This window comes from Accipiter gentilis, chromosome 32 (genome assembly GCF_929443795.1).
Source record: "Accipiter gentilis chromosome 32, bAccGen1.1, whole genome shotgun sequence".
NCBI lineage: Eukaryota > Metazoa > Chordata > Aves > Accipitriformes > Accipitridae > Astur > Astur gentilis.
This window is the reverse complement of record NC_064911.1, coordinates 5,032,773-5,058,124: the sequence shown is the minus strand read 5'-3', so window position 1 is coordinate 5,058,124 and position 25,352 is coordinate 5,032,773. Positions and strand designations below refer to the sequence as shown.

General features: G+C 46.0%; 2 protein-coding genes and 2 long non-coding RNA genes across 6 annotated transcripts in view; 2 read left to right on the top strand and 2 right to left on the bottom strand.

Moving 5' to 3' along the window:
• SMIM11 (small integral membrane protein 11) overlaps window positions 1-13,928 on the bottom strand; it is a 35,753-nt gene extending 21,825 nt beyond the window's left edge. Inside the window, exons 1-5 of one of the 3 annotated variants that reach the window (XM_049835262.1) lie at window positions 13,823-13,928; window positions 12,699-12,760; window positions 8,622-8,737; window positions 7,071-7,251; window positions 3,212-5,342 (exon numbers count right to left, since the gene is read on the bottom strand). In XM_049835262.1, the coding sequence (XP_049691219.1) occupies window positions 7,084-7,251; window positions 8,622-8,642 (189 nt within the window). In that variant the 5' untranslated portion in view covers window positions 8,643-8,737; window positions 12,699-12,760; window positions 13,823-13,928 and the 3' untranslated portion in view covers window positions 3,212-5,342; window positions 7,071-7,083. Of the gene's footprint in view, window positions 1-3,211; window positions 5,343-7,070; window positions 7,252-8,621; window positions 8,738-12,698; window positions 12,761-13,822 lie in introns of those variants that run through there. The other 2 variants (XM_049835264.1, XM_049835263.1) reach the window with 2 other exon arrangements.
• Window positions 13,929-13,947: 19 nt separating this feature from the next.
• LOC126053277 (uncharacterized) lies at window positions 13,948-16,108 on the top strand. Its single transcript, XR_007510316.1, has 3 exons — window positions 13,948-14,065; window positions 14,979-15,900; window positions 16,062-16,108. It is a non-coding gene; the product is annotated as an uncharacterized LOC126053277 (long non-coding RNA).
• KCNE2 (potassium voltage-gated channel subfamily E regulatory subunit 2) lies at window positions 15,956-25,099 on the bottom strand. The gene is made up of 4 exons (XM_049835260.1): window positions 20,397-25,099; window positions 18,270-18,453; window positions 18,060-18,137; window positions 15,956-16,351 (listed from the first exon to the last, which is right to left on the bottom strand). The coding sequence occupies exon 4, from the start codon at window positions 16,331-16,333 to the stop codon at window positions 15,956-15,958; it is 378 nt and encodes a 125-aa protein (XP_049691217.1). The 5' UTR covers window positions 16,334-16,351; window positions 18,060-18,137; window positions 18,270-18,453; window positions 20,397-25,099.
• LOC126053278 (uncharacterized) lies at window positions 16,151-18,054 on the top strand. Its single transcript, XR_007510317.1, has 2 exons — window positions 16,151-16,267; window positions 17,492-18,054. It is a non-coding gene; the product is annotated as an uncharacterized LOC126053278 (long non-coding RNA).
• Window positions 25,100-25,352: the final 253 nt, after the last annotated feature.

Genomic DNA, 25,352 nt, shown 5'->3' with positions numbered 1-25,352 from the left:
TAGCTCTTGTAGAGAGGCTCGGTACACTTGACCATTGCAGGATGTCAAAGCAAATCTCTTGTTCCCACTCATGACTCTCTCTGTGTGACTGAAATGCACCACTAGAATAAATGATTAAAGTATCTTTGCATGAAGAGGAGAGGCAGATGCAAATGTATATGTTGATGAAGAAGCTATAACAGATGTCCCTCTGCTCTAAGCTAGATGGAATGCAAATCACCTGAATTTTCATGATGTCTCATTGACTAATTACCTTTAAATACTTTTCCAAGCCTCATCTTCATGGAAAAAACCATTTATTTTCCTCCAGCTCATGAAGCAGGCTTGTAATGATTGGCTCAACAGATTTTTTTCCCTATTTTCAAGTCCTCTGTCCTAAAAGCATGCTGCAAGCCAGGGTACAGATAGGACAAATGCACTTGGGGCAAAAGCCTACAGAGGCCCAACCCATGAATGTAAAGATGGGACACAAGGTGTGAGCTTCTGTGAGTGAGTGGGGCCCATTTTGTGCCATGCCTGAGAACTGGGAGAAGACTGGCCAGGTAGTGGAAAGGCAAACCACATTGCTGAAAGCCCAGCCTCTGTCTCTGTGGACTTGTTCCTTGACATTTCCTTCTGCAGCGACCATGTGGAGGAGGTATGGAGAGAAATGCACAGAGACAAAAAGGAGGGATACAGGAACAATGTTCTATGTAAGAAATACAAAATAAGAAAACTGTTTTAGAAATCAAATACATGTACAGGACAGACTCATTTATATGACTTAAACTGCACTTAACTGTCAGTGCCTGACATTTCTTGTTGGCTAGTTCTAAGCCTCCTCAAATCAATGAGAAACATTAAGCTAGGAAATTAGCCTGAGTTTAGGCCAGAGGAATATGAGTCACAGCAAATCAAAAGAGCCACAGGACTGGGAAAGTGGCACACCAGTAGAAGCTGAGGCAGTAGAGAGCAAAACCAACCAATATGAGGAAGTCCAGGAAAAAAAGTGACCAAAAAATAGTCACCAATAGTCACCCATGGTCTGTTTCTACTATCAATAGAAAGCAGCTATATACATTCTCTGCTCTGCGACAGCCATCTCAAGAGCCTTTGGATAGACTGGAAATAGTCTCACAGTAAGGCGCCTTTGATGCTGGTACACACAGGCATTTTCAATAGCCTTCTCATCAGATTTAAAGAGGGAGAAATTGATGCCATATGGATATACACATGAATATATGCCTAATCACTTATTTGTGCCCAAACAAACTTTTTCTCTACAGGAACATATGAGGAGTCCATTGCTATGGGGATAACTGTTCTGGCAACTACCAGGTATTTCTGTTATCAGCTGGAGGAGGGCCAGCTAGTGCTCTGGTTATCCCTGAGGCTGGTACACACATATGCCAAATAATAGATGATATGCTGGGCTTGCTCCAGTAGCCAAAACAAAGCAGCATCAAAAGCCAAAGCCAAACTGTGGGTTGTGCATAAACATCCAGCCACCTCTGAGTGCCCAAACCAGGTAGTCACTTACAGCCAGCCTATCTGAAAATGGCTTTTGGCACATGTCCATGGAGGAAACAGAAACTCAGGTTTTAGAAATTTTACCTGATCTGACTCCACGCACTCATGTGGGTTGTACATTTGGTTGTTTCCCACGTGATCAGGAGCATGTCAGACACAAGACTGTCACAGGGTAGTCAAGTCCTCCATGTGAGGTCTATCAGCTCCTCACTAAACTTGACTTGAACGCTGAGGTTAGTACATAGTTAATAAAGAGGGAGATGATGCAACAAGCTCATGCATCTTTGGAAGCAATTTTGCAAAGACTGCGAAGAACTAGTGAAGGCTGAAACAAGTAAGGTTTGTTTCAGCTTAGTCTACTGGTTTCTCCCATAACAGAACTGAAAAGGGGGCTATGGGATTTTGCCGCAGTGCTCCTCTTTGGCCAGAGTTGAGGCCAGGAGGTTGACAGTCAGCAGGAGTGTCACAGGTTAGAGCTGGGATCAAGGAGAACTGTGAAGGACTCAACCTCAGACAGCACAAGGCCTTTACTGAGAAGAGCAAGAAGAAACAGCTGGAACTGCTGATGTCCAAGAGGAAAAGTGAGGAAGGAAATGTTGGAAATAGTCATTTGCATTTGAGGCTCTTGGAAGAGCTGAAAAATATTTAGCTCCCTGACTTGCAGCACAATCTCTCCAGAGCAATCTCTCCTGCCCTGGGGCACTGCTCAGGGAGCTCTGCCTTCCTCCAGCACCAGTGGTGGTGTATTTCTGGCAAGAGTCTCATAGCCTTCAGACTAAAATTGTTCAGTGGTACTAAAATCAAGCCAAGTTCACTTCAGCCAAAGTCTAATATGGATAACGGGAAAACAGGCCCATTGAATGCTTCTTCACTTATTTTTCACTTTAAGGACCACAGATAGCCCACAGCCACTGGGCTCCTTCAGGCTGGACAAGCCCTATTCCAGCAGCCACTTAAGTCATCTCAGAACCTGTGAGAGTTTATTTTTTTCCCTTAAAATCCCAACAGCTCCTTTCTATATTACTACACAAGGATTTTGTTTTTTGTTTAAAAACACATGGCCCTCATGTCAGTAAAAGAAAGCTTAAACTATAAGTTTGAAAGCCAGTAATCCTTTTATTTTCTCAGCTTTCAGCACTTGGCACTGGTGACAATGACAACATCCAATAGTGAAAGACCTGTGCAAGTGAGATACTGTGTAAAGTTAAGCTGCCCATCTACACAACGTGAATGCTCTTTTTGAAAAGAGTAATTTTAGGGAACAGGGGAGAAGGAGAGACTGTAGTTCTGTAGGCACCAGAAGAGTGTGACCTGGCTTGCTTTCTGGGATGGGAACATCTACATGAGGATCCTGTGTAGATCTGCTAACAAGCTGCACACTGAGCATTTCAAGGCTCTCTATCCTTGCTGCCTCCTCTCACTTGCAGAAACTCAATCAAATTGAATTCTCTATTCCTCTTTTAACTTGCCAGGACTAATTGTATAACTCTTCTTTCAATAAGAAACCAGATTTCGAGGTCCCCAGCTGGTTTCTGAACAAGACACTGAAACAAATCTGAGCTGCTGTCTCCCCCCAGCGTCAGCATATTTTCTTGTTCAAGGCTGCAACTGCAGCACATAGGATGCCCAAGGGTAAAAAAACCTGCTGTAACTTATCCAGTGATAGCATAGATCAAAACTCTATCCTGGTACATCAGAGATCAGCTATTGGTTCAGGTCTCAGAATGGATAAGATCTCTTCTAAGTTTGGAAACTCTAGGACATCAGCCTGCTGCGACACCCATCACAAGCTCTAGGGGTTATTGATGCTGTAGTGCTACTCCAACAAGGAAAAAAGCATCCAGGTTGGACCAGATTTGAAGTCTTACATGTACAAAGAGGTTTTCTGATTTGGCTGTAGAGGCAAAAAAGTGGTGATGCAGAGGACTTCTGAGGAGACTGCTCATAGCTGCTTTCTCCCCAGTTCAGGCCAGGGACAAAAAAGAGGCTTCTTGTGTTAATTCCCTTCTTGCACATGTTTGGTAACGTAAGACCCGCAGATTTTAATGTTCGTCTTGACTGCACTGGGTGCTAAATGGTGCTCAGTTGGTGTCCAATTGCTTTGATGCTAAATGACTTGCTTTAAAGGGAGATTGTACCTTTGATTCTGCTTACAGAGCAACTGTATTGAAGTAGAGAATACCTCTGCTTTCAGTTTAAAAACCAAAAAAAGCTCATTATTACTATTGGTCTAGAAAAACCTACTCTTGGTTGAGAGTCTAGATTGGGGCCAATATTCAAAGGCAACCAGTGACTGCATGGAGCCAAGACACTACTTACTTTTGAAGTTGGTGGACAGTATACAGGCCTGACAATTTCCTGTTAAGGTTTGGGCATGTGGCTTAGCCAAGTACCTTGGTGCGTTTCCCTCAACTGCTGTTTAATGGAGGTGGTTAGTAGAGTCTGTTATCACTGAACACCACAGAACCATTTAATTAAATTACCATTCAATTCCACCTTTGCATAGACAGATGACTGCTGAGACTGTAGAGGGAAACTGCTGTTTTACAGTGGCACTATGAATTCCCTAGCCTGGCAGTCCTGAGGCTGCCACAGCAAGGATACTGCTCTATCCCAGGAGTGGGTTTCTGCAATACTTGTATTCCCCAGCCACCAAGGTGACCGCATGAACAGTGAGAATTTAAAAATCACTGCAGTTGCCAGGGAGTAACTCTGCCACAGCGAGAGCTCTCCAAGCATCAGCTGTATCAGCTGCACACAAACTTAGGTAGCAGACGGACACTGCATCAGCACGCACTAGTGTCACCACAGCAGGCACCTCAGCCCGCAGCCGCAGGGAGAGGGCAGGAGCAAGCCATCCCAGAGGCCTCCCAGATCCTGCTGGAATCCCAAGGCTTCTCCAAGGGCCCTCCAACTCTTCTCTTCCCTCCTCTCCCCGCTCCACTGTCAGATTTCAGCTTCACCTTAACTTCCAGAACTTACAAGGATCTAGGAAGTGCTTTATAATGGAAATGTGAAGGCAAACGTACCTGTTGGCACTTCTACACATGCCTAACTAAGCCTTTATTTCTGTAAAAAAAATCTGCTGTGTTGATTAACCTACTGTGACCAAGTTAGCTTATCCTCCAGGAATTGGTGTTATTGCACATGCAGGAATAGCTAGCAATGGTAATGAAAACCCTCTCTGCTTCATAGGTCAGGTAGTAAATAGAGAGCCATACACAGTTCTCAGATACTGTGCATAGCAAAGTAATGTAATAAATCTCTAAGTATGAAAATTCCTCAAAGGTGACACTGTGATTTGCATTAATCTAAGGAAGTCGTAGGTGCAGAAAGTAGTTTGAGAAAGACCTGCCTGGAAAAGCTTCTCTCCTGAGTTTGTTCATCTGGATTCAACAAAGGGCCCCCAAATCTCAGATTTACAGAGCAACTGCTTCCTGCAAGGCTGAAGAAGTTGCACAGAGCCCTCCCCATTTCCTTCTGTCTGTCCATGAACCTTGTACACACCCGTAATGGATTCAGAGTATTTTTCTCTTTAAAACCAGCCACCTCCTTGCAGCTGATCTATAAAAACTGTCTCCCCTGCAGCTCTAACTGTAGCATTTGAGTAAGCAGCAACTAAGGCTATCAGGTTTATTATTTTTTTTTACAAAGGATTCTTTTATTGCATAAATAGCGGCTTAGATATTTTGCTGTACATATAAAAAGTTGAGATACAGTTTAAGTGAATGTTACCCTTGAGGGTTTTATTCCTTTGACACATCCTTCATCTACAGGAAGGCTTCGATCTCCCAGGAAAGGAATCCAATGCAAGCTGACAAGTGTCAGAAAATCTGCAGGGTGGGGAAACAGCAGTGAGAACAGCAGGCATGATATGCTGGCAGCACATGGGCTAAATCTGCCTGTCCACGTGGCACGCTGCAACCAGAGCTAATCACAGCTCTGCAGTGCTGACACTGGAGAACATTTTTGGGGTAGGACAATTCACCCCTTCTTGCAATCCCATTATAAAAAGACATGGCTGACAGTTTGAGAGATGGCAGAATTTAGGAAGGACTGGGCCTCTGGTGGGCAACACTGGGTAACTGGGCAAGTAGGATATTTTCTGTGAAATCAGAGACGCTTTAATGCCAGTCATTCAACAAGGTCAACGTCACATGCTGGACACAGAGGTCTTGTGGGATGAGCTCACTACCCTGGTGCAGCAATCCCTTGGGCTATGGACTCTGCCAAACAGAACTCCCTGGGACCCAACTATGGACACACAGCACAGTATGGTCTCCTCATTACAAACTGCAGGCTCATTTTTTTAGCAATAAAACTCCATATAATTTACTCTGACTTATTCTGTAAAACCAGAAAGAAGTGTTCTCACAGCGTCTTCCAGTGGCTTGCAAAACTTATTTAAAATAAAAGTTTAAAATGGCACAAGACTACCCAGAGACAAGTGCTCAATCTGATGTAAACAGGAGACCGAAAACCACCTTTCGTTTTGTTGTTTTTTCTATGCGAACGAACCACTTCATTCCCATAGTTATTTCCAGGGCCCCATTTCTAGTCACAATTTCCAATCCTTGTTGCACAAAATAAAACAGTGATAGGTTTGAAATCAAAACTAGTAAACATTTCTAAAAACTGAAACTCTCTTCATATGTGAGGTGATGACCGCAAAAGGGGAAAGTTAAGTTTTTTAGTTTAATAAAGAGTAACATTACATCAAACTCCTACTGAGCTTACAAAGGGCAGGCAGGAATAGAATTCCCATTTTGCTGCAGAACAGAGATGTGAAATGAACTGATACAAAAATCACACACCAAACAAGGCAGGGAATATAATCTTAGCACTAGGCAGTACTCATTTTGCTAATGGACTTGATCCAATAAGGCAATGATTGCTTAAACTTTGAAACAGAGGGAAGGAATTCAGCACATGGGGAATGAAACCCCAAAACTTTAAGAAATTTTGCTCTTCTATGCAGAAAGATGTCCATTTTTCTCAGTGAAGTATATATGGTGGATGTTAGATAGCAAAACCTGTAGCATTTCTGTTACCTTGGGAAGTTCCATGGCATGAGATTTGGCCCTTCCACCTAAATTATCTACAACTTGTCATGTATTTAACTAATATGGAATGGCCGATTCTTTTCTCTTAATTACATGACTTAAGGCCAAGATGCCTTATTGCATCATCCTGTCTGGCATGCCTCTCATGCATTTTTTTTCCCAATTTAACCATCTCTTTATGCATCAGGACTTCCTGTGCAATTGGTTTGGCGTAAAAATTCAGGGAGATTAAGAGCAGAGAAGGAATACTGTGCTAAGACCTCCTTTATCACGAACTATGGCTGTCAAGTTTTCTGGTGATAACTGCAATTCCTACAAAGAATGGGCAGGATATGGGTGTGCAAATACGCTGAAATGTCACAGGAGACAAATATTACAAGAACTCAGATAATGGTGAAAGCTCTAATTGCACAATCCAAATGCAACCAAGTCAAAACATAATTGGATTAATATGTCAATGCCATTATCGAACACCAGAATGCCGAATAAATTCTATACCTGAGAAGACTCTTCAATCATCCTTCTTCTCTGCTTCTGTTTTCAATTTCTCTTCACGATCCCTCTTCAGTTTTTCTTCAATTTTTTTGCTCTGGTACATTTTTACTCCAGCAAATGCTAAGCAAAGAATCAATGTTTTAGCTGCCAAAATGTACATCAGCAATGGGAAATTCTCCAAAGCCTGAAATACAAAATAATATATTTAGGCAGTTACTGGAACACTTGGATAATTAAAAATTAATCTACAGGGATGCTATACAGCTTCCTACAGCAACAGCATTATTCAAAGCAATGGTAATGCTTCTCTGTTCATGCTTTTTTTCTACAGGAAACTTTAAACCAGGCAGATCAACATCTAGGGGAAACGACAAAAACAAGTTCACTCAAGTTTGTTTATGAAGCCCCTTTGAACAGGTTTTTGTTGCTTTTGTTTGCTTTACAGCAAATGGAACATTGGCACAATCTCAAGCTGAAAAAGGGGAAGAACTGAGTATCTTAGGATAATTGTAGAAGTGGAAACGCTTCTGAACAGTTCTCACATGAGCGATGGATCCATGCATATCAGGTATCAGATGTGATCCCCAAAGACACTTTCGTGCTCCTAGAAATTTTAATTCATGGTAGGTTTGCAATTCACTTGCCCAGATCTGGAAGTCATAGATAAATGCCTTTAAACTGGAAGAAAAGTAAAAAACCCACAGCCTTCCATTTCAGGAGTTTTTATGCCCGGAGCCACTGAAATTGCACAACATATTTCAATGTTATAAAAGCATGCTACTGTAAGTGCACATGGAGTGGAAAACAAAATGCAAATTGGTAACACTGTGAACTTGGAATAGAAATGTAACAAGTGGCACAGGCACTCAGTGAAAGATGTCAATTCCAGAAGGATGTTGAAGGTACACGAAGGCTGATTTCTATAAGCTGCATGTTACCTTTGACATTAGGCCACTCCCCTCTAATTTTGCAAAAACCCATCATCCTCTGTCAATCTCCCCACATATTAAAAGTGGCAATCGCTTTCAACCACAGCTCTGCAACACCAGAAAGGTAAAGCCAAGGCTGGGGGTTAGCATTGCTTTCTTGATAAATGGTTTAACATGTTAAAATTGCTAATGCATGAGGTACTTCCTCAAACGTTTCTGTGCCTTACACACCCACCCTGCAGAGTATTTATGGCCCCAATACACTAAAAGACATAGTAACGAAAGGAGATGAGGAAGGAGCAGCCAGAGGAAAGCCTGGAAAGAGGAAAGCCAGGAGGAGCAGACGCAAGCAGAGCAGAGCTTGCCTACCAGTGCTATGCTCAGGTCTAAAGTGTGAGGCCCCAACAGCAAGTACTGGGGCCAGCCTGCAAGGTGCAAGCATGTATGGCAAGAAAGGACAACAACAACAAGTCCTCTGTCCTGGAGGTGCAGAGTGCAGTGGTTAAACAACCTTCACCTAAGCAAGGAAACCATTTTTGAACACAGGACCCATCCAACCACATCTTACATGCATCTGCTTGCAAGAGCAGAAATTCACTGCTTTATGAATGTGAAACATCCTTACCTTCCAGTTAAATGCCACCATCTTGGCTGTGTGACGATACTGCCCGTCCTGCAGCAGGCTGCACCTAGCACCAGTGAGCGTCACGCTTCTAAAGGCACAGACCAGGGCAGGAGCATCTTGAAGAAATGGATATTAAAAAAGAATTAACCAATCTGTTTCTACTCAGCACGTCCACACTGCACATCTCTGACAAGCTCATCTGCTGCACAGTGCCTGGCAGCGTATCAGTGCCACACAGTTCAGGAATGACCTACGTGGGCCTTTTTGGAGCTGAGTGACAGGAGCAACATCCAAGCTGCTGAAAGACAGGGGTCTGACAGGCCCCAGGCAGGTGCCACGCTTGCGCAGAGCAGAGGCTGAGCTTCCACCATGCGCAGCACATCCCAGCAGCTGCCCAACCGAAAACGCAATGCTGCCTGCTTTTGAAAGCTTGACACCTGTGCACATCACACCACCTCACTGATGTCTGAGATCTAGCGGACAAAAGTGCACCCAAGAAAAGCTGTCTTGTGGGCTTTAAGCCCAGTCTGCCCTGTTCAGAGCCTGAATGCCTAATGGATCCTAGCATCTACTATAATTTACCAGTTATCTCTGATTTACTAATTAAATTCTCCATGCAGCCCATAATAACACAGAAGTGAACCAATCAGTTGCTGGATCCCTTGACTGGTCAACATATGTTTCAGAGCTGAACTTCAGGGCTGAGAAATGCCTGAGGGCATGCTGAAGGCTGCAGCACAAAGCCACAACACTGCCCTCCAGTCTCTGCTTGCTGCTTTACCAGTGCTGACACTGTTTCAGCTGCTGAATTTCAAATTAAGCATGTTTCCCTGCCTGACTCCCTTGAGGTGTTTCCTGTATGTGTAATAACAGAATCACTGTCGAAAAATAGGAAGAAGCCCTACAGCTTAGTCCAAACCTTCACCAGCAGCTGGACTGAATAAATCACCAGCACACCACAATAGCTGCTGCTGACCTTTCTTCAGAAACAGGGAGTCAAATAAACGTTTGCTGCTCAGCCAGCTTCTTCACAGATGCCCTTATTTCCCCAGCTAGGCCTTCCTCTTCTCTCCTCTTTCCCCAGCTGCAAAATCCTCACCCTGCAGAGAAAACACCCTGGAAACCTCCTCACAGAGAGGCACCACCAGAGTTCTCTGTTACCAAGATGGAACTATACCGAAACAGTGGCGTGACCAACTCATTTGTCCTTCAGTATTTACTGTGTTGATCCCGAGTCGTGCAGCTCCCTTCTCCTGTTGATAAAATGTCAGGGCAGCTGTGAACTAATGAGTCGGTAGTGTTACACCTCCAAAAAAAGGGCATTTTAACTCCTGATGTTTCCTCCAGAATTTCAGCAACCATTAAGATTTGAAGTCCCCTGCCAGATGGCCACAGCAAAAATCCTACATCAGAGCAAAGACTAGTTCTCAATGCATGATTCAGATGGCTACATGCTTCTCAATGAAACCCAAGTTACACAAGCCTGGCCTGATCTGAAGGGACTGCACCACCTAACCGGGGTGTCTTCATCTCAGAATGCTGACTTGGGTAGGGGCTTCATCAGACAGTCTTCACTCTTCTCCTAAATTGCTGTAAATTCTGTGCTTCAGTTGGAATCAATTTTGCAACATGTTGTAAAAAAGCAAGAATTCAGCCATTCAAAGACAGGCTAGCATCTGGCATATGATGCTGAAAATGGGGGTTTAGTGATTTTTTTATGTACAGAAAAAGTTTTAGACTCAGCAAACGTTATGCGAGCCCATCTGTGGGGTCTGATTGCAGGGTACCATCCCAACAGCAAGAAGCAGCGTATAACGTGTATCACAATGTGAACTCCTGCAAATGCTCTTGGTTACAAGTTGATTATTTAAGCATTCAGCACAACACTTCTGTAATATTTCTGCACTGCTGAGACACGAGCCTGTATCTGCCTGAATTGTATATCCACCAGGAGTAGCTGCACTGAAGTCACAAAGGACAGGAAGAAATTCTCCCTTCGTTCTGAAGAGTGGCATTTTGATCCAAAATGTTTCCTGTGAGAGCTGACGCTTTTGATGTTCTGCTCTCACAGTGTCTTCTGCAGTTGGAACTGAGCAGCGAAGCCACCGCTCCCTCCACATTGCATTCCCACATCCTGTGCCACCAGCCTCCAGTGGTCAAGCACTTCTCCCCATTTCGTCTCTTGACTCTTCTGGTCTCCATCCTGATCCAGACCTTATTAAATACAGCTGAAACCCCAGGACAGGAAAAAATGGGTGGAGCTGGGGCATGGGGCAGGGAGAAGAAAGTGTGAAAAGGAGAGAAAAAGGCAGGATTCACTTCACAATTGAAAAACAACGTTTGTTAGCACTGAGGTCGCCAATTCAAAAGCAAAAAGCTCAGACACTGTACTTTCAAGGTTGTGATATCTTAAAAGCATGCAGGCAAATAAACAGCTGAAGTTTCATGTTTGCCTTTTCAGAGGCAGATAAGGCTCAGATATGAGTTCAGAACACATCTACAGTCAGGCATTGTTCATTCCCCAGGAAAATGCAAGCTCCCTTAACAAACACAGTGCTACTGGGAATGGAGACTGGGCCCCACGGAAGGTCACTATTACCTTCACTCACAAGCAAGGAGGTCTCATGTTGAGCCACGTGAGAAAGAAACAGGAGCACTAGGGTCTGCCTGAAGCCCTGCCAGAGACTCCGTGACAGACACTCCATAAGCGAGCCATCATGTACTTGTAGACCCATATACAGGGTAGGGGTAAAATGATATCACTCTCACACATATCGGTGGTCGTCTTCACTGTGATTGCACCTCGCAATCACTAGCCTATTTACACTCAGACCTCTTCTGTGAAGCAAGTCAAACTACTGCAGATGGGAAAGGAAGAGAGGGTCTGCCTGTATCGCACACCTCAGTGCTGTACCAGCAATCCTCCACTAGCTCCAAATGCTGTGAGGTCTTCTGGGTCCAGAGCAGGCAGACAGTGTCACCAACACAGCCCTAGCGGCTCATGTCCTCAGCAGGGCTAAGGAGCTCCCAGGGAGAGCTGCACCAAGTCCCAGAGCTAGACTTTAGCTGATACCAGCCCCAGGATCTCTGCACAACAAACACTGTGTTGCACAACACAGACCACCCCAGACAGACTAAGGAGTTGGGCCCTAGTCAGATGGGAAGTCTGTGGTGGAGCACAGAATTGAATCCAGGTCTCTCAGCCACTGAATTACAGCTCCAGTCCACCACAGCAACCACATCACAGTCCAGCCACTCACACCATTGTTTGCTTATGCAGCGGCAGAATATCGACTGGCCTGCACGCACCAGAAAGCATCTACACAGGCATCTGGGTACTCATAAACCCACTTGACTTGTCTTGGCTGAACATCTCACTCAGCCTGCCAATAACTCCATCTACTCAACAAAACAGGACTTGAGATATTCTTTTGTCTAATGGGGATTTCTGAGCAACTCCATTTTACCCGCTTTGTGAAAAGCTATAAAAGTCACCAGCTACAAGGCCTCAGAAAGCAGCGAGCTACTAGGGTTATTTGACTACATTTAAAATGGAGTGATGGCCAAGTATGTCCTGAGCTAGAAAAGGGGTTTCACTCCACCTGCCTCTTGTTGCTGCTTTCTTTAACGCACATATTTCAGGAAGCAAAACGCATGCTTCCCACATGCACAGTCACTGGAGGACCCGCCACTACACGTGACCTGCTGCGTCATGCATTAGGCTGAGCATCTGCAAAACAGGATCACGCATCCTCAAAAAACAGACTACTGGGTCATGGGAAAACACAGTAATATGGCAAAGCCCAAAGGCTGCAGAGAAATGCAGTGGAAGCAACTGCGAGCCAGAGCTGCTGCACTAAGAATCCATCACAAACCACTGCCACAGGACACAGTGGTTACATTAAGTCAGAAGCACTCAGACCTGTGCACGTTTACAGCCTCTGTGTGTAGGTGGGTCAAGACATCACTCCATAAAAAGACCTGTATAATCACTCAGTTTATACTAGCGTCACTGATAAAGAAATTCCTAAACTAACACCAACTCAAAGTAATCAAAAACATGTAAGGCCTCCACACCTGAAGAAGCATTAAGTAAAATATTAGTGATTCCTCCGGCAGCTCCTCACATGCTCCAAACTCTGGAAAATAAGAACAGAGCAGATAGGATGTATCAGTCATGGCACCTGGATTAAAATCAATTCAGAACAAAACCGAGAATTGTCAGCGGCACATCAGACTGTTCCACCGTGGCTCCCAGGGCACCATTTCAGCCACATCCCAGGGTCCTTGCAAGCTGCAGGCCCTCGCTTGCTGCCACTACCTCGCCCTAGGAGGGTCTGCTGGGCTGGCAGCCTCCCCTGCCTCCATCCCCGCCCCAGCTCTGCCCTGCACCCTGGCCGCCTTTTCCCCTGCAGCGCCGGTGCCCAGCACAGCCAGCAACCCGCAACCCGCAGTTGAGGACACCAAACTTTTTCAACAAATGATGACTTCAGATTCCTCCTTCTTACTTATTTGCTCACTGTTAAGCAAACAGCAAGACTCGGCAGATTCACACGCAGTAAAGCGCGGCTGTGCATCGTACCCTGCAGCAATACGCCGGGGGACGCCCGATGCGGGCCTGCCCGCCCGTATAAACGGCTATCAAGCCAGCGAGCGTGCCTCCAGCAGCTCTTAACCCGCAGGCTCCCTCGTCCGGAGGTTGTTGCGAGGGAGCGTCTGGTGCCGCCTCGCACCCCCGCCGGCGCCAGGGCGGGGACCGGGCCGGTGCGGGGCTCAGACAGACAGACAGACAGACAGACGGGCAGGGCGGTGGGCAGGGGGGCAGGCAGGCGGGCAGCCAGGGGAGGGCAGGACAGCACAGCAGGCAAGCAGGGCGGGCAGGCAGGCAGGAGAGCAAGGAAGGGGGGCAGGAGAACGGGCAAAGGGGAAGGTACGCCGGTCAGGAGCGGGCAGGCAGGAGGACGGGCGGGTAGGCAGGCAGAAGGCTGAGGGGAGCGGAGGGTCCCTGGGGCTGGCGGGCGGGGGAGCAGGCCGGACCGGAGGGCAGGCAGCAACGCAGGCGGAGCAGGCCGGGTCGGGGACGGGGGCCGCCCCGCTCTGCCCGATCTCTCCCCGCCGCCCCCGCCTGCCCCCCGCACGGCGCCGCGGCCGGCCGCGCCGAGGAGGGGTGTGGGGGAAGGCCCAGGAAACGCGTCTCCTACCTCACGGGGCGGCCATGGCTCTGCGCGGGAGGGCGCGACAAACTACATCTCCCAGCAGCGGCAGCGGCAGGTCCCGGCGGGGCAGGGAGCGGCAGAGCGGCCGGGTGTCGTCGTCCCCCCCACCCCGCCTTGCCTCGCCCCGGGCGTCTCTCCTGCAAACCCGCCGTGCCCCGGCCGCCGCCTGAGGCCGGAGCAGAAAGTAGCCGCCCGCCCCGTGTCTTCCAAGAAAATAATAATTCTGAGGTAAAGAAATTCCCACATGTCCCAGGGGTGTAGGCCCGAGGGCAAAGCAGTCCAGGCCCCCGTCCTCAGCTTCGCTGTGCCGCCTTACCCGCCACCGGGAGCAGGGCCGGGGCAGAGGCGGGAGCTGCCGCCTGCTTTCGGCGGGGAGCAGGGCCTGAGCGGGTCTGGCAGCTGCTGGTCCTGGTGCTGGTGCACCTGGACAAGTTCTCCGGGGGTGCTCCTCTGACTGTATCAGACCAGAAGGGGCTCTCCCTGACTGTAGCATGGCCATAGCGCTGGGCCCAGATGGCCCCTGGGTCCCCCCACCGGCTCGGCGCAGCGCAATATCTGCGCTTCTCCGGCCAGCGGGCCCCGAGAGTGAGGAAAGTCCTGCAGCCTGGGTGTGGAGCACACCCGTGGCAGGAGAAGGGGGGCTGGCAGACACCCACAGGCCACCCGGGGAGGTGGGGGGGAAGAGGGCATGCTGGGTGGGGAGAGGCTCACCAGAAGGCTGTGCTGGGACCTGACAAGCCTTCCCCTGTGCTCACGGACCGAGATTATTCTAAGGCTTATTACTATGCCAGCAAAAGGCACATCTGGAGTATGACAGCAGCTGCTGTGCCAAGTCTTAAGACCAGTCTCCAAAATAAGCCAAGCCTCCCCAACATCAGAAGCCCTTTTCTTTTTCATTTCTTTTTAACATGAGCAAAACAAAATCGTTGGAAATGCAGCGCCAGACATGGCTGAAGTGTTTCAGCCAAAACTTTCTGAAAACAAACAGCAAGCCCACATGACAGCCAGCCAGCATGGGAACTTTTAGCTTAAGCGATTTAAGTCTGGCAACATGAATAGGAGCTAAACCCAGAGTCTTACAAAATGAAGCACGTTTTAATACTAGAAGTATCACCAGTTCTGCTTCTAATTATTCCCTTAGAGCCAGCGTTGTGATACTTCAGCAGCACAGGAGAAGACAAACCATCCCGAAAACCCATTTCCCAGCCAGTGGAAACCAGTACCCAACATGGGAATCCCTTAGGAAGCACAGCAATGGGGCAGCCTTGATAGCTGGGTATAGAAATCCCTCCTCTGAAAGCCAGAAGGCAGGATCTCAGTGATCACTGAGCCCTGGCTGGTGGGATGTAACCAGCCCCTCCATCACCCAGCTTGCATCACAGGTAGACAGATTGCTCTGGAGAACCAAGGAGCAGCAGAAGAGGCAGCTTGGCCAGCTATGGACTTGAGGAAAGATGATGAACCTCTGGAAACTGCCCTAGACAACCAGGACATGCACCTAGATGAGACTGCTAGTTTAGCAGCTCTTCTGCTATAAAAACAGGCCTTGTCAGAAGGCCATGAGTCAATCTTTGCTGCTAACGAATAATGAAATCAAAATGGGAGCCAGATCATTAAAAAAATAGTTTGGAATGAATGTGTGTAGGTATAGGTTACCTCCTATGATTCATAACATAACACATTGTTCAGTCAATAGGCGGAGATTTTGATATTTTACTGTACATTTTAAAGTTATTTTTAAGATGGGCTTAAGTCATACAGTTTGGATCTAAATTAGTGCTTTTGACCACTAATCCACAGTTTCTCTGAGGTGGGAACATCCAGATCTGCATCTGGATTTAAAAAATGCTAAAAAAAAATCAAGTTATTAATTCTCTTGTTTTTATTTTTCTGAAGAACAGAGTATCAAAGCAAAGCACAATCATGCATTTTTCTTGGGTGTTCTCCAAGCAGCTGTGCCAAAGTCCTCATGGGAAACAGTAAAGTTGATTTCCTCAGCACTCTGTTCCACATTGACCTGTCTATTAATTTAATGAACAATTTCACAGCTATTTGTAATTCCAGTGAGTTCCCTGCACGTGGCTTTATGATTTCCTCATTGCTGATGTTTCCAAAAAGTCAGGGTGATCCAGGGCTTGTTTTGTCCCTTGCACCCAAGTTTTCGTGGATCACACACTTGAGGTCTTCTCGATTCAGAACCTGGCTCTTATACTTCTCTCCCCAGTCCTCAACGATGTACTGATGATATGGGTCATTGGAGTGCTCTCGCCTCTTTGATTTCACAGTACTCACCAAGATCGCCACAATAATGAAGGAGAACATCCCAATCATCACCATCAAGTAAAGGATAACATAGTCCAAGTTTTCAGCAGCAACTGTGGCTTGCAATTTATCTGCCGCTTCCGTCATGTTTTTCCTCCAGCCATTCATGTAAGTGAGAAAGATTTCCTTGAAAATATTTTCCACCGCCCAAGTGAAGTTTCGCATTTCAGCCATCCTTGCAAGTTAGGGATACTAAAGACAACATGATACTTATTTTAATCAAATATCTATACTAAAACAGTACATTGGTTTCTTTTGTCCGCATAATGCCAATTAACTAAGAACATCTACCACCTGCCACTTGAAAGCACAGTACCAGTTTCAGATTAGCTGAGAATCCCCACTTCTGAGTGGTTCAATATGTTCAGAGACCCAAGGAGGTCTTACTCCTCTCCTCACTCAGTTCACTTTTGGTCGGTGGGAAGCCTTGGTGAAGACCAGTGGGCATGGGCCCCCATGACCCACGTTACAGGGGTTGAGGCACACTGGATTCCCTACTGAGGCAAAACACCAAGTGAAGAAGCCCAGGAGAAGACAAAGTACGTATCGGATCCTGTAAGGGCTGGCACAGTGCCGTTCCAGGCAGCTGCCCAGCATCTCTCAGGGAGGGGTGTGACCTTCCCCCTTCCCTGTTTTGTCTCAGACATTACATCTGGTGTGAAGGCTGGTTACCCATGCAAGCACAAATGAGTCCATGGGAGCATAATAGCCAGAGAGCTAACTCCTAAATAGTAGCCTGATAGACAGGGGAGGGACAAGAAGACACAGCCCCCATATCTGGAATAGCCTCATTGGTCATTAGGACCACCACCCCAAAGGGGCAGGGATGCTGAATAGTGCTGCAAAGCCACATCTGTCTTGACCCTCTCCCAGCTATCCCAAAGCTTGCCACAGTCAGACCCAGCTGCTGCTTAGAAAACCATAATCAGGTCTCCATCCCACAGGAGACGTCCCCCTCCACCACACTCCTGCACCAGGGCCTGTCAGGAGCTGTTGGTTTCAATGGTCTTTCTCTAAGGCTGGATTGCAGTGTTGCTAGTGTTGCTAGCAGAGGGGCAAAGGTTGGCAGAGGGACCCTGCTGAGGCTTCCAGGCTGTTAACCCTTGAACAGAACAATAGGGTGGGGGGACAGATGAGGGAAGAGATACCTGCTCAGCAACTGATTACTCATCAGTCCAAATAGTCCCCTGATCCAGTCACTCAGTGCTGATCCATCTGGTCCTGCTTGAACTGAGCTAAGTCTGGGGCAGAAACTATCACATACTGACTCCAGTGAAGGAGTTCTCAAGAAGCTCTGAGAAAAGCCGCTGTCCTTTTCTGCCTTTCCCACAGAGGAGGGTGTGACCGGATTGCAGCCTGCTAGCTTGCAAAAAGCAAAGGGTGTGGTACAGCATTTCAGTCTGATGCTCCTGTGTGACACCTGTCCTTAAATGCTTCGGGCCAACCAAGCCGTACAACATATGGCAAAGCTTCCAAAAAAAGTCGACTCGATCTCAGTGCAGTCTTCAAGCACTGATGAGCTTATTGCAGCCTATAGTAAGAGACAGTGAATTTTCATCACTAATAAGAAATTGCACTGTCTTTTGAACTGGAGTTCAGTAATCTCCCTTCCTCTGTTTGTTGGACTAGCCTTGCAATATCAGTGTGCACAGAACAGGCACGCACTCATGGAAGGACGCAGGTACACGTGCATGTAGGTCTCTGCCATTATACACTCACACATGCTCCAACATAGGGGATAAAGGTAATCTAATGAAAGGAAGCAATCTATAAGCAAATCCAAATATGAACTGCCTTGAAACTTTTTTGTGTGTAAAATCTCTCTGCTTTTTCTTTGATTCAGAACAAAAATTACTATGCTTTTTCAATAGGAAATAAAGAGTTACCAACAGAAACTTACCTTTCCTGTGCCCTTCTCTAAAGAAATTCACGATAACACTCAGGATTTTAAAACTCCACTGGATAATATGACGATACTCTAGAAAGGAGCAGAGATATCTTAAACTTTAAGTAGCCTCCAGCCTGCAGAAGGCTATAAGCAATTGTCTGTTAAATAAGTGCCTTGTACTGCACGCTTTATATTTATATTAAATGCTAAATCTAATCTCACCTGGAAAGTCAAATATTGGCTGACAGCTTACATCAGTCATCCTGTCAGATGCTGCGTACTATTCTTTATGCTTATTACTGCAATTTCATATATTGTAAATGAGCACTGCTGTGCTTTCCTAGGGGTAAATATTGATGCAGCTCGATCTTTGTTGACCCAGACAGAAGAAGAGTAAAGATGAGCTCTGCAAAATAATGATGATGATGATAACAATGACAACAACAATAACAACTTCCCTTGGCTGATAGGGGCACGAGAGACTGAGCACTGAGCAGGCAATGTGAAAGTCCTGCCAGCCTGTCAGGCTGCTTAGCACCCACAGTTCTCCTTTCCTTTTCTTCCACCAGAATCATGCTTGTTAGTGACCAACCCCCCTGTGAAGCCCTTACTGTGAGAAGCAGGTCCTCATATACAGCCAGGACCAGCCTCTCTGAGCTCTGCTCTGTGTGTACCTCACTTGTGATCTGGAGCAGGAAAAGACAAAAACTTACTAAAAAAAAAAGCAGAACTAATGGATGTTGATTTTATTTCTAGCAAATAGCACATGGTGACACCTAACTGGAAGGCTCTGACTCACACCTTAGAAAATAGCAGTGTACTCAGTGAAATAAGACAACTTCAGTTTCAGTCAGGAGTGGTTCCTTGCTATGATGGGAACATCCAAGGGAGGGGAATCAAGGTGGGATTGTGGTGCAAAGTGCTCCGCAAGCACATGGGCTGGGAGACACTTTCTGTAAAAAATATTTTCATTGTACAGGCAGTGCTGCCTAAGCAATTTGCAGAGAAAGCAATTTCTCAGGTAGCTCTGCTTTGAGGAAGATAAAGCAAACATGGACTACCACTGAATCAACAGCGCACATCAGAAGAAGGGAGATACACTCTTGGTATGGAAAAGTGTTAATCCCTGAGGAAGCCCTGCTAGTGTCGTGCTGCTGACATTGTCATGGTTACTGCTATCATTTCTTCTGGATAATTTTCTGTGCATGAACACCTCCCAGCACGGGGGCGAGCTGCTGGCAGCATTTTCTCCCTGCTCCCCTGGTTCTCTCTGGCAGTTTTCCATGTGGCCTTGGCTCGGCCCCTCAAAGTTGAGGTGGCTGGCAAGCTGCTTCTGTTTGCTTTGATGAAACCTGTAAGCCAGAGGCACCGTGGCACGTCCAGCCTCCTGCACTGGGCAGGCAGAGACATGCCCTGGTTGGTCCTGGCTGGAAAAAATCACCTGGAGCCACCAGCATGCTGTTAGAGGAACTCCCAAATAGAGGGCTATGAGTCTGACTGTGAAAATAAGAGAGGATAGCCCTGGAAGTTCCCAAGCAGAGTAGCTTGGGAACTGCTGCCCTGGACTGCCAATAACGAGGTGAAAGGACTTATCCCTCCTTCAACCACCCTCTTCTACCATCTGTTCCTGGCCAGTCCTGTTTGGCTAATACTTGCAGGCATACACACTCACACACGCACACAGGCATACCTACATATATAAAAGATGCATATGTTGTCAAGCAGATATGAAATTTAACTGCCAACTCTGTTCTCAATGAAACCAGAAGAGTCCTTGAATAATCCTGTTCTGCTGCATATCCCCCTGAAGGTCACATTTGCTCAGGGCTTGCTTAGTCTTTATAGCAAAGAGGTGATCAAGGACAGACAGCATGGAACTGGTTAAAAGGAAGGAGGGGCAACCAAATATCTTGGGCAGAAAAGGTGACTGCCTTAATATTAGTCTCCCAAATGGAGACTAATATTAAGCAAAATGCTCCTGATCTCAATGGAAAGAGGTAGGAATGGCTGGTTGAGCCTCCTCTCTGTGCCCCAAGAATGGCTAGGTCATGGCAATCAGGAAGAGCCTCTGGTGACTGGAAAAAGGCAAACGTCATGCTCATCCTTGAGAAGGGCAACAAAGGCCAAGGGAGCTGAAGGATGATCAGCCACACTTCAAACCATGTGACAATTAAGGGACAAATCCTTCTGGAAGCCATTATCAGGCACATGAAGATCAAAAGGTGATTGGAAACAGCCAGCATAGATTGACCAAGGGCAAATCACGCCTCATCAAGCTAATTGCTTTCGATTGCGAGTTGATGGGAGGTCTGTTTCAATGGATGAGGCAGAATGGTAGTGGTGGTTTACCTTTGCTTTAGCAAGGTTTCAGCATGGTCTCTCATAATATCCTTGTAGCCAGATTGGAGAGATACGGACCAGATGTGTAGACTCCAGAACTAGCTGGACCTGTCATGGGCAAGATAGAGTAAATGACAACCCGCAGCAGATCTGGATGCTGGGCTTTAAGAACCAAGGAGATCAGTGCTTTCAGACCCATCTGCCAGCTCGATTGCAGCAGCTGACCATTCACTGTTGAGGCAGTGCTGTGGCAACATCTGCTCGTGCCTCCCAGGTGTTGTAGAGCAGGTGGGTCCATCCCATGACAGGGTGTTGTCATCATCAGGAGGTACACCACATATAAACATGCACAGTATTTAACAATTAGTATAAATAACATTACAATTGGATGTATTTTTGCATGTAGCAGCCCTGTGGTCTTGAAGGCACCATTTGAGGAAAACATGTTCATTTTAGATGTACAGTAGGCTCAGAACTGAATGATATTTGATTGTTCACAGCCTTCATGATTGATAATCCTTCTGTGACTGTGTAGCAGTGTATTCATTTGTGGACTATTTTACAAATCCTTTGTTAGTCTTACTGTGAGACAGTGAAGAAGGTAGCAGACATACTGAACATCTTGTGATTAAACCCAAATCCTGTAAGAGGATTTATGTGAGTTTATTAGCAATACATCTCTCCCAACATTTTGTAATATCTATTGTAAACACATAAAAGGATACTCATAAATAAACACAAACATGCATACACATAACATACATAGATCAGTATCTCTAGGATTGGAATAGGGAGCTCAATTTTCTGTGTTTCCTGTAGAAGATAAGATTAACAGAAGATTGTTATTAATGATGATCTTTGTTCTCCAGACATTTCCCTTCACAGGAGCTTCCAGTATACTCGGTCACTTTTTCCCAATCCTCCATCAGTTGTTTCCCCGTATTGTCTACAATAAACAGACAAACTTTACACTTTATTTTAAATCAGCAGCTGATACATTTATACACAGCTTTTGCCATCTTCTTTTTCCTTCTTTTTTTTTTTAAGTAAGGAAATTAACTATACATAATTCATGAATTGTAGGGTTCATTACTTAGGATCATGAATTTTATAGGTTTAATTCTTAGAAACAAAAGAATATAGCTGTTAAGTGTGGTTATTGGAGAGGTATGAGTATCCTCTCATATGTACCTATGTAATTTTCCTTAGGTATTTCTTCTGGTTAAATCTTAACATTGTACTATTCACTGTGCCTTTCAGACCTCAAACCTTTGTATACACAGACTTAACCCACAATCTTCTCAGCCTTTAACTACTGATATGCTATACTGCTAACTACTGATACTTAGAGTGCTGATAGCATTTAATTAGTTTCCCCACTGCTTTAAACTTTTTACCTTCTTGATAGCCCTCCTAGATTCCTTCTGGTATTTACACATTTTCTTAAAAGAACATTAGTGAAATCGACAGTTCTGTCCCTGGGTCTGGCTGCTGCTTTTCAAATTGTTGTCTGTCAGTCAGTCACCCTGTAAAACAAAAAGACCACTAGGCCACTAGGTTTTTATAGTTTGGCTTTAACTGTGACTGCTGAAACCTTTCCTCTTAAGATTACTCAAGTTTACATCTATTAATTAAGTTTGAACTGTTTCTTTATGTTGTTTTTTCTTTATAATCCAATTTTTACTACATCTTGGGACATTTTCCAGCTCCCTCTGGTTTCTCATAAAGGTATTGGTGATTAAAGAAGATGCTGCCTCTCTATTTTTTGTTTTGCAGCTGTGCTTCTAGGTCTCTTACCTGTTTTTTGCATTCTCGTGCCTAGCCTATGCAGCGGGTCAGCATGTGTAAGCTACCACCTTTCCAGGAGCTTTGACTTCCACCTCTCGAACATTTAACTCTTCTGCCTTTGTTTGCCATTCCTCTAAGCAAGTCATTACGGTTTCATTTTCTTTCTGCATTCACCCCATGCACGGTGGATGTTATTTTCTTCCCCAGGGCAAGGGAGTTAGGATTTGTACATCATTTCCTCCCAAGGGTATGGTTTTCAGCACAACTGGGAGTTTTGATGTCATGCCCTGTACAGGTTGGGTTTTCTTTTTAAGTGAGGAAATCCTTTTGCAATTGTTTATTTCTTATGTAACTGTTCTTCCATCTTTCCGGGAGCAGTGTTCAGAGGTTTCATCTTTAGCCTATTTTCTGGGGCCTTTGTCTGTTCAATGGTAAATACGTTTGCCGTATGGGGTTCAACGGTTGGGGTATTCTGTTTTTCTGAGTGATGTGTTATACAGTTTGATCACCTATTATAACACTTTGGGTACATTTGGAAAAGTATTAACCCCCATACTTTCACATAGGATCTGGCATGGCTGTCAGACAAGAGGAAGAGCTGATCTGCTGAAAGGTTGGCTGCTGTTCAGAGGGATCTTGACAGGCTGTCCCCAAAATGTTCATAGCTGGTACAAACCTATCTCTAAATATTAGAATAACTCCGTGTCTGAAGATTGCTCCCTCATCACATCAGAGACCCACATCAGGATGCACTATCCTTAATACCTTATATAGAAACAATGAAAAGAGTGCAGACAGTGGAGAGGGACACCCGGAATGGTCCTTTGTGGTTAAATAAAAATATGTTTCACAAAGCAACACTTTCCAGTCATTACAGAAGCAAGAGGAAAAGCATTCAGAAGGAAAGTGAATTTTAACCATGTTTTCTTATGCAGTACAAGTGTAAGCAAGATTGTGAAGGAAAACCCTTTCTGTCTATGAGAAAAGAGGCTATCTCATCAGTATGCATTCAACAGTGAGGGACTCCAGCCTAAACATTTTCTCAACCCTGAATGCGTGAAAAAAACAACCAGGCAGAACAAGTCAGGTCCCAAACTCTGACTGTGTCTGGTGCTGAGACTGCACTGCAACTGAGACACCAGCACCTGCCACCCTGCCAAGAAATGCACTGCTCCCCTCAGCCCAAGCTGCAGGGATGGAGAAATAGTGGCCAGGCGGAGACGGCAATCATTCAGCTTTGTTGCTATGGTTTTATGTGTTGCTGTTGCAAAAGCTTTAGAGAATAAATAAGGGTGTTGCCTGCACATAGCATTTAAATGAAAAATCAAACACCATTTTTGATTTCACCATGTCCAATGCTTAGCTTCTGGTGACTTAAGGAAATTCTCTCCTCAGCCCCTTTGAGATCACCCTTCTGAAAGCAAGACAGAAAATAAACACCTTTCCAAACAATGACCACAGGGACGGCTTTTGCTGAGGACAGATAGCTCTGAGGGAAACGTTGTCCAACATGCTGCAGGTAAAGGGCATCCTCACATCAGCCCTGGAGAACATGAGCTGCTGAGTGACCTCCATTGCCAGCACAGGCAATGGGGGTGGTGCCTGCATGCCCAGCTGATAAACTGCGCAGCAGCTGGTGGCATTTCGCCCCCCTGTCTGCTAACACCAGGGTAGGACTAACAAGGGCTACCTGTTACAGCCGCGTGCCCATTAACACCTCAGCGTGTGCCTGTGCACCAGCCGATCACCTCTCATTTGGAAACCCCATCCTCACTGCAGCCCAGGCAGCCAAAGGGCTCCTGAAAGGCAGATCTGGCTGTCAGCTCCCAGCCTGACATCTTCACACTGCCACAGCCTGAAGTCAGCATCCTTCTGGCTGGGAAGATAAGATATGGCACCCTGAATGCATGTATGTGTGTCCCTCAGAGAAGAAAAGAAACCTGAAGTGCCCTCCTAAATATTGTGTGGATTTTCACCATACTTCCAGCTGTAATTAAAATATTGTTGCCTGCAGCTTGACTGCAGTGCACCACCTGCGGTTATCTGAAGGCAAGGTCCTGCTCAAGGCCAGTGCCATGAGAGGCAAAGTTAACGGTAATAACTGACAGCAGAAATTTTGTTCCTAACAGATTAAGCTGAATCTGTCCTTTGGTTGGGAAGCTGCAGGTCAGTTGCTTGCTGGGTTGTTGATAGGAACCACAAAGCTCTGCAGACACACGCACACACCCTCCTGCATGCACAAGGACATTTGCAACCACCCAACATCGCTGCCCTCTGCTCCTCACCCACACTCCCCAGGCCCTTATGGAGGAATACGATCAGTAGCTCAGCCAGAGCAGTTAAAGAGTTGGAGAGATAGTAGTAAAGAGTTGGATGGGGAGTATAAATGTCAGCCAGGGCAGTGCACCCAGCAAGGTATTGACTGTGCGCACCTGCCCTCCACTTTCATGGAGCATCTCTGAAAATCACAGGTCATTTGCCATCAGTGGTTTGAACTAGCACCAATGGTGGTACGGAGGTATCGCTGTCCCTCATGCCCCCAACCTAGCCTGGGATCTGGGCCCTCTGCTCTGATCCTTATACACTTGACAGCTACACTCCTGGTCCTGGAAATAAAACTGCATTATGATCCATCAGCCTCAAATGTGGGTTTTTTTGTCCTGGCATTTGCTCTGATAAACACTATCTGTGTAGCTAAAAACTGACTAAAGTGTGTGCTGTGCACTTCAATTAACAGACAGAATAAGACCTTCTGAGACATTAAGGGTCGTGACTGCTGCTCTCACATAGGAATGCTTGCCCTGTGCAGAGAGCCAGCACAAGCTAAGACTTGGATATCATCTACACCTGCACCTCAGTTTGTCTTACAGTGATGTCCACAGCTGAACATGATGACAGACGAATGTTTCTTCACTCTGTGTGTGTTGGCTCTTTAGGTGCCTGGGCTGGGGAAATGAAACAGCTCTTTACATCTTCTCTCCACGTCCCCACAAGGCATCCAGAGGCAGGCAAGCAAGACCCTAGGTGGTGCAAGAGGGCCAAAGGTATGTGCTGACCTGAGGTTTTGCTTGGAATTGCACTGGGTAGCAGTTCACAGACATTGCAGAACAGATGTACAGTGGTAGCAGGCATCACGCCACACCTGCTCTTCTAGCAAAAAGCCATTTCTCACAAGCA

Coding starts and splice junctions, on each gene's coding strand:
- KCNE2 (XM_049835260.1), bottom strand. CDS start 16,333: ATGGCTGAAATGCGAAACTTCACTTGGGCGGTGGAAAATATTTTCAAG.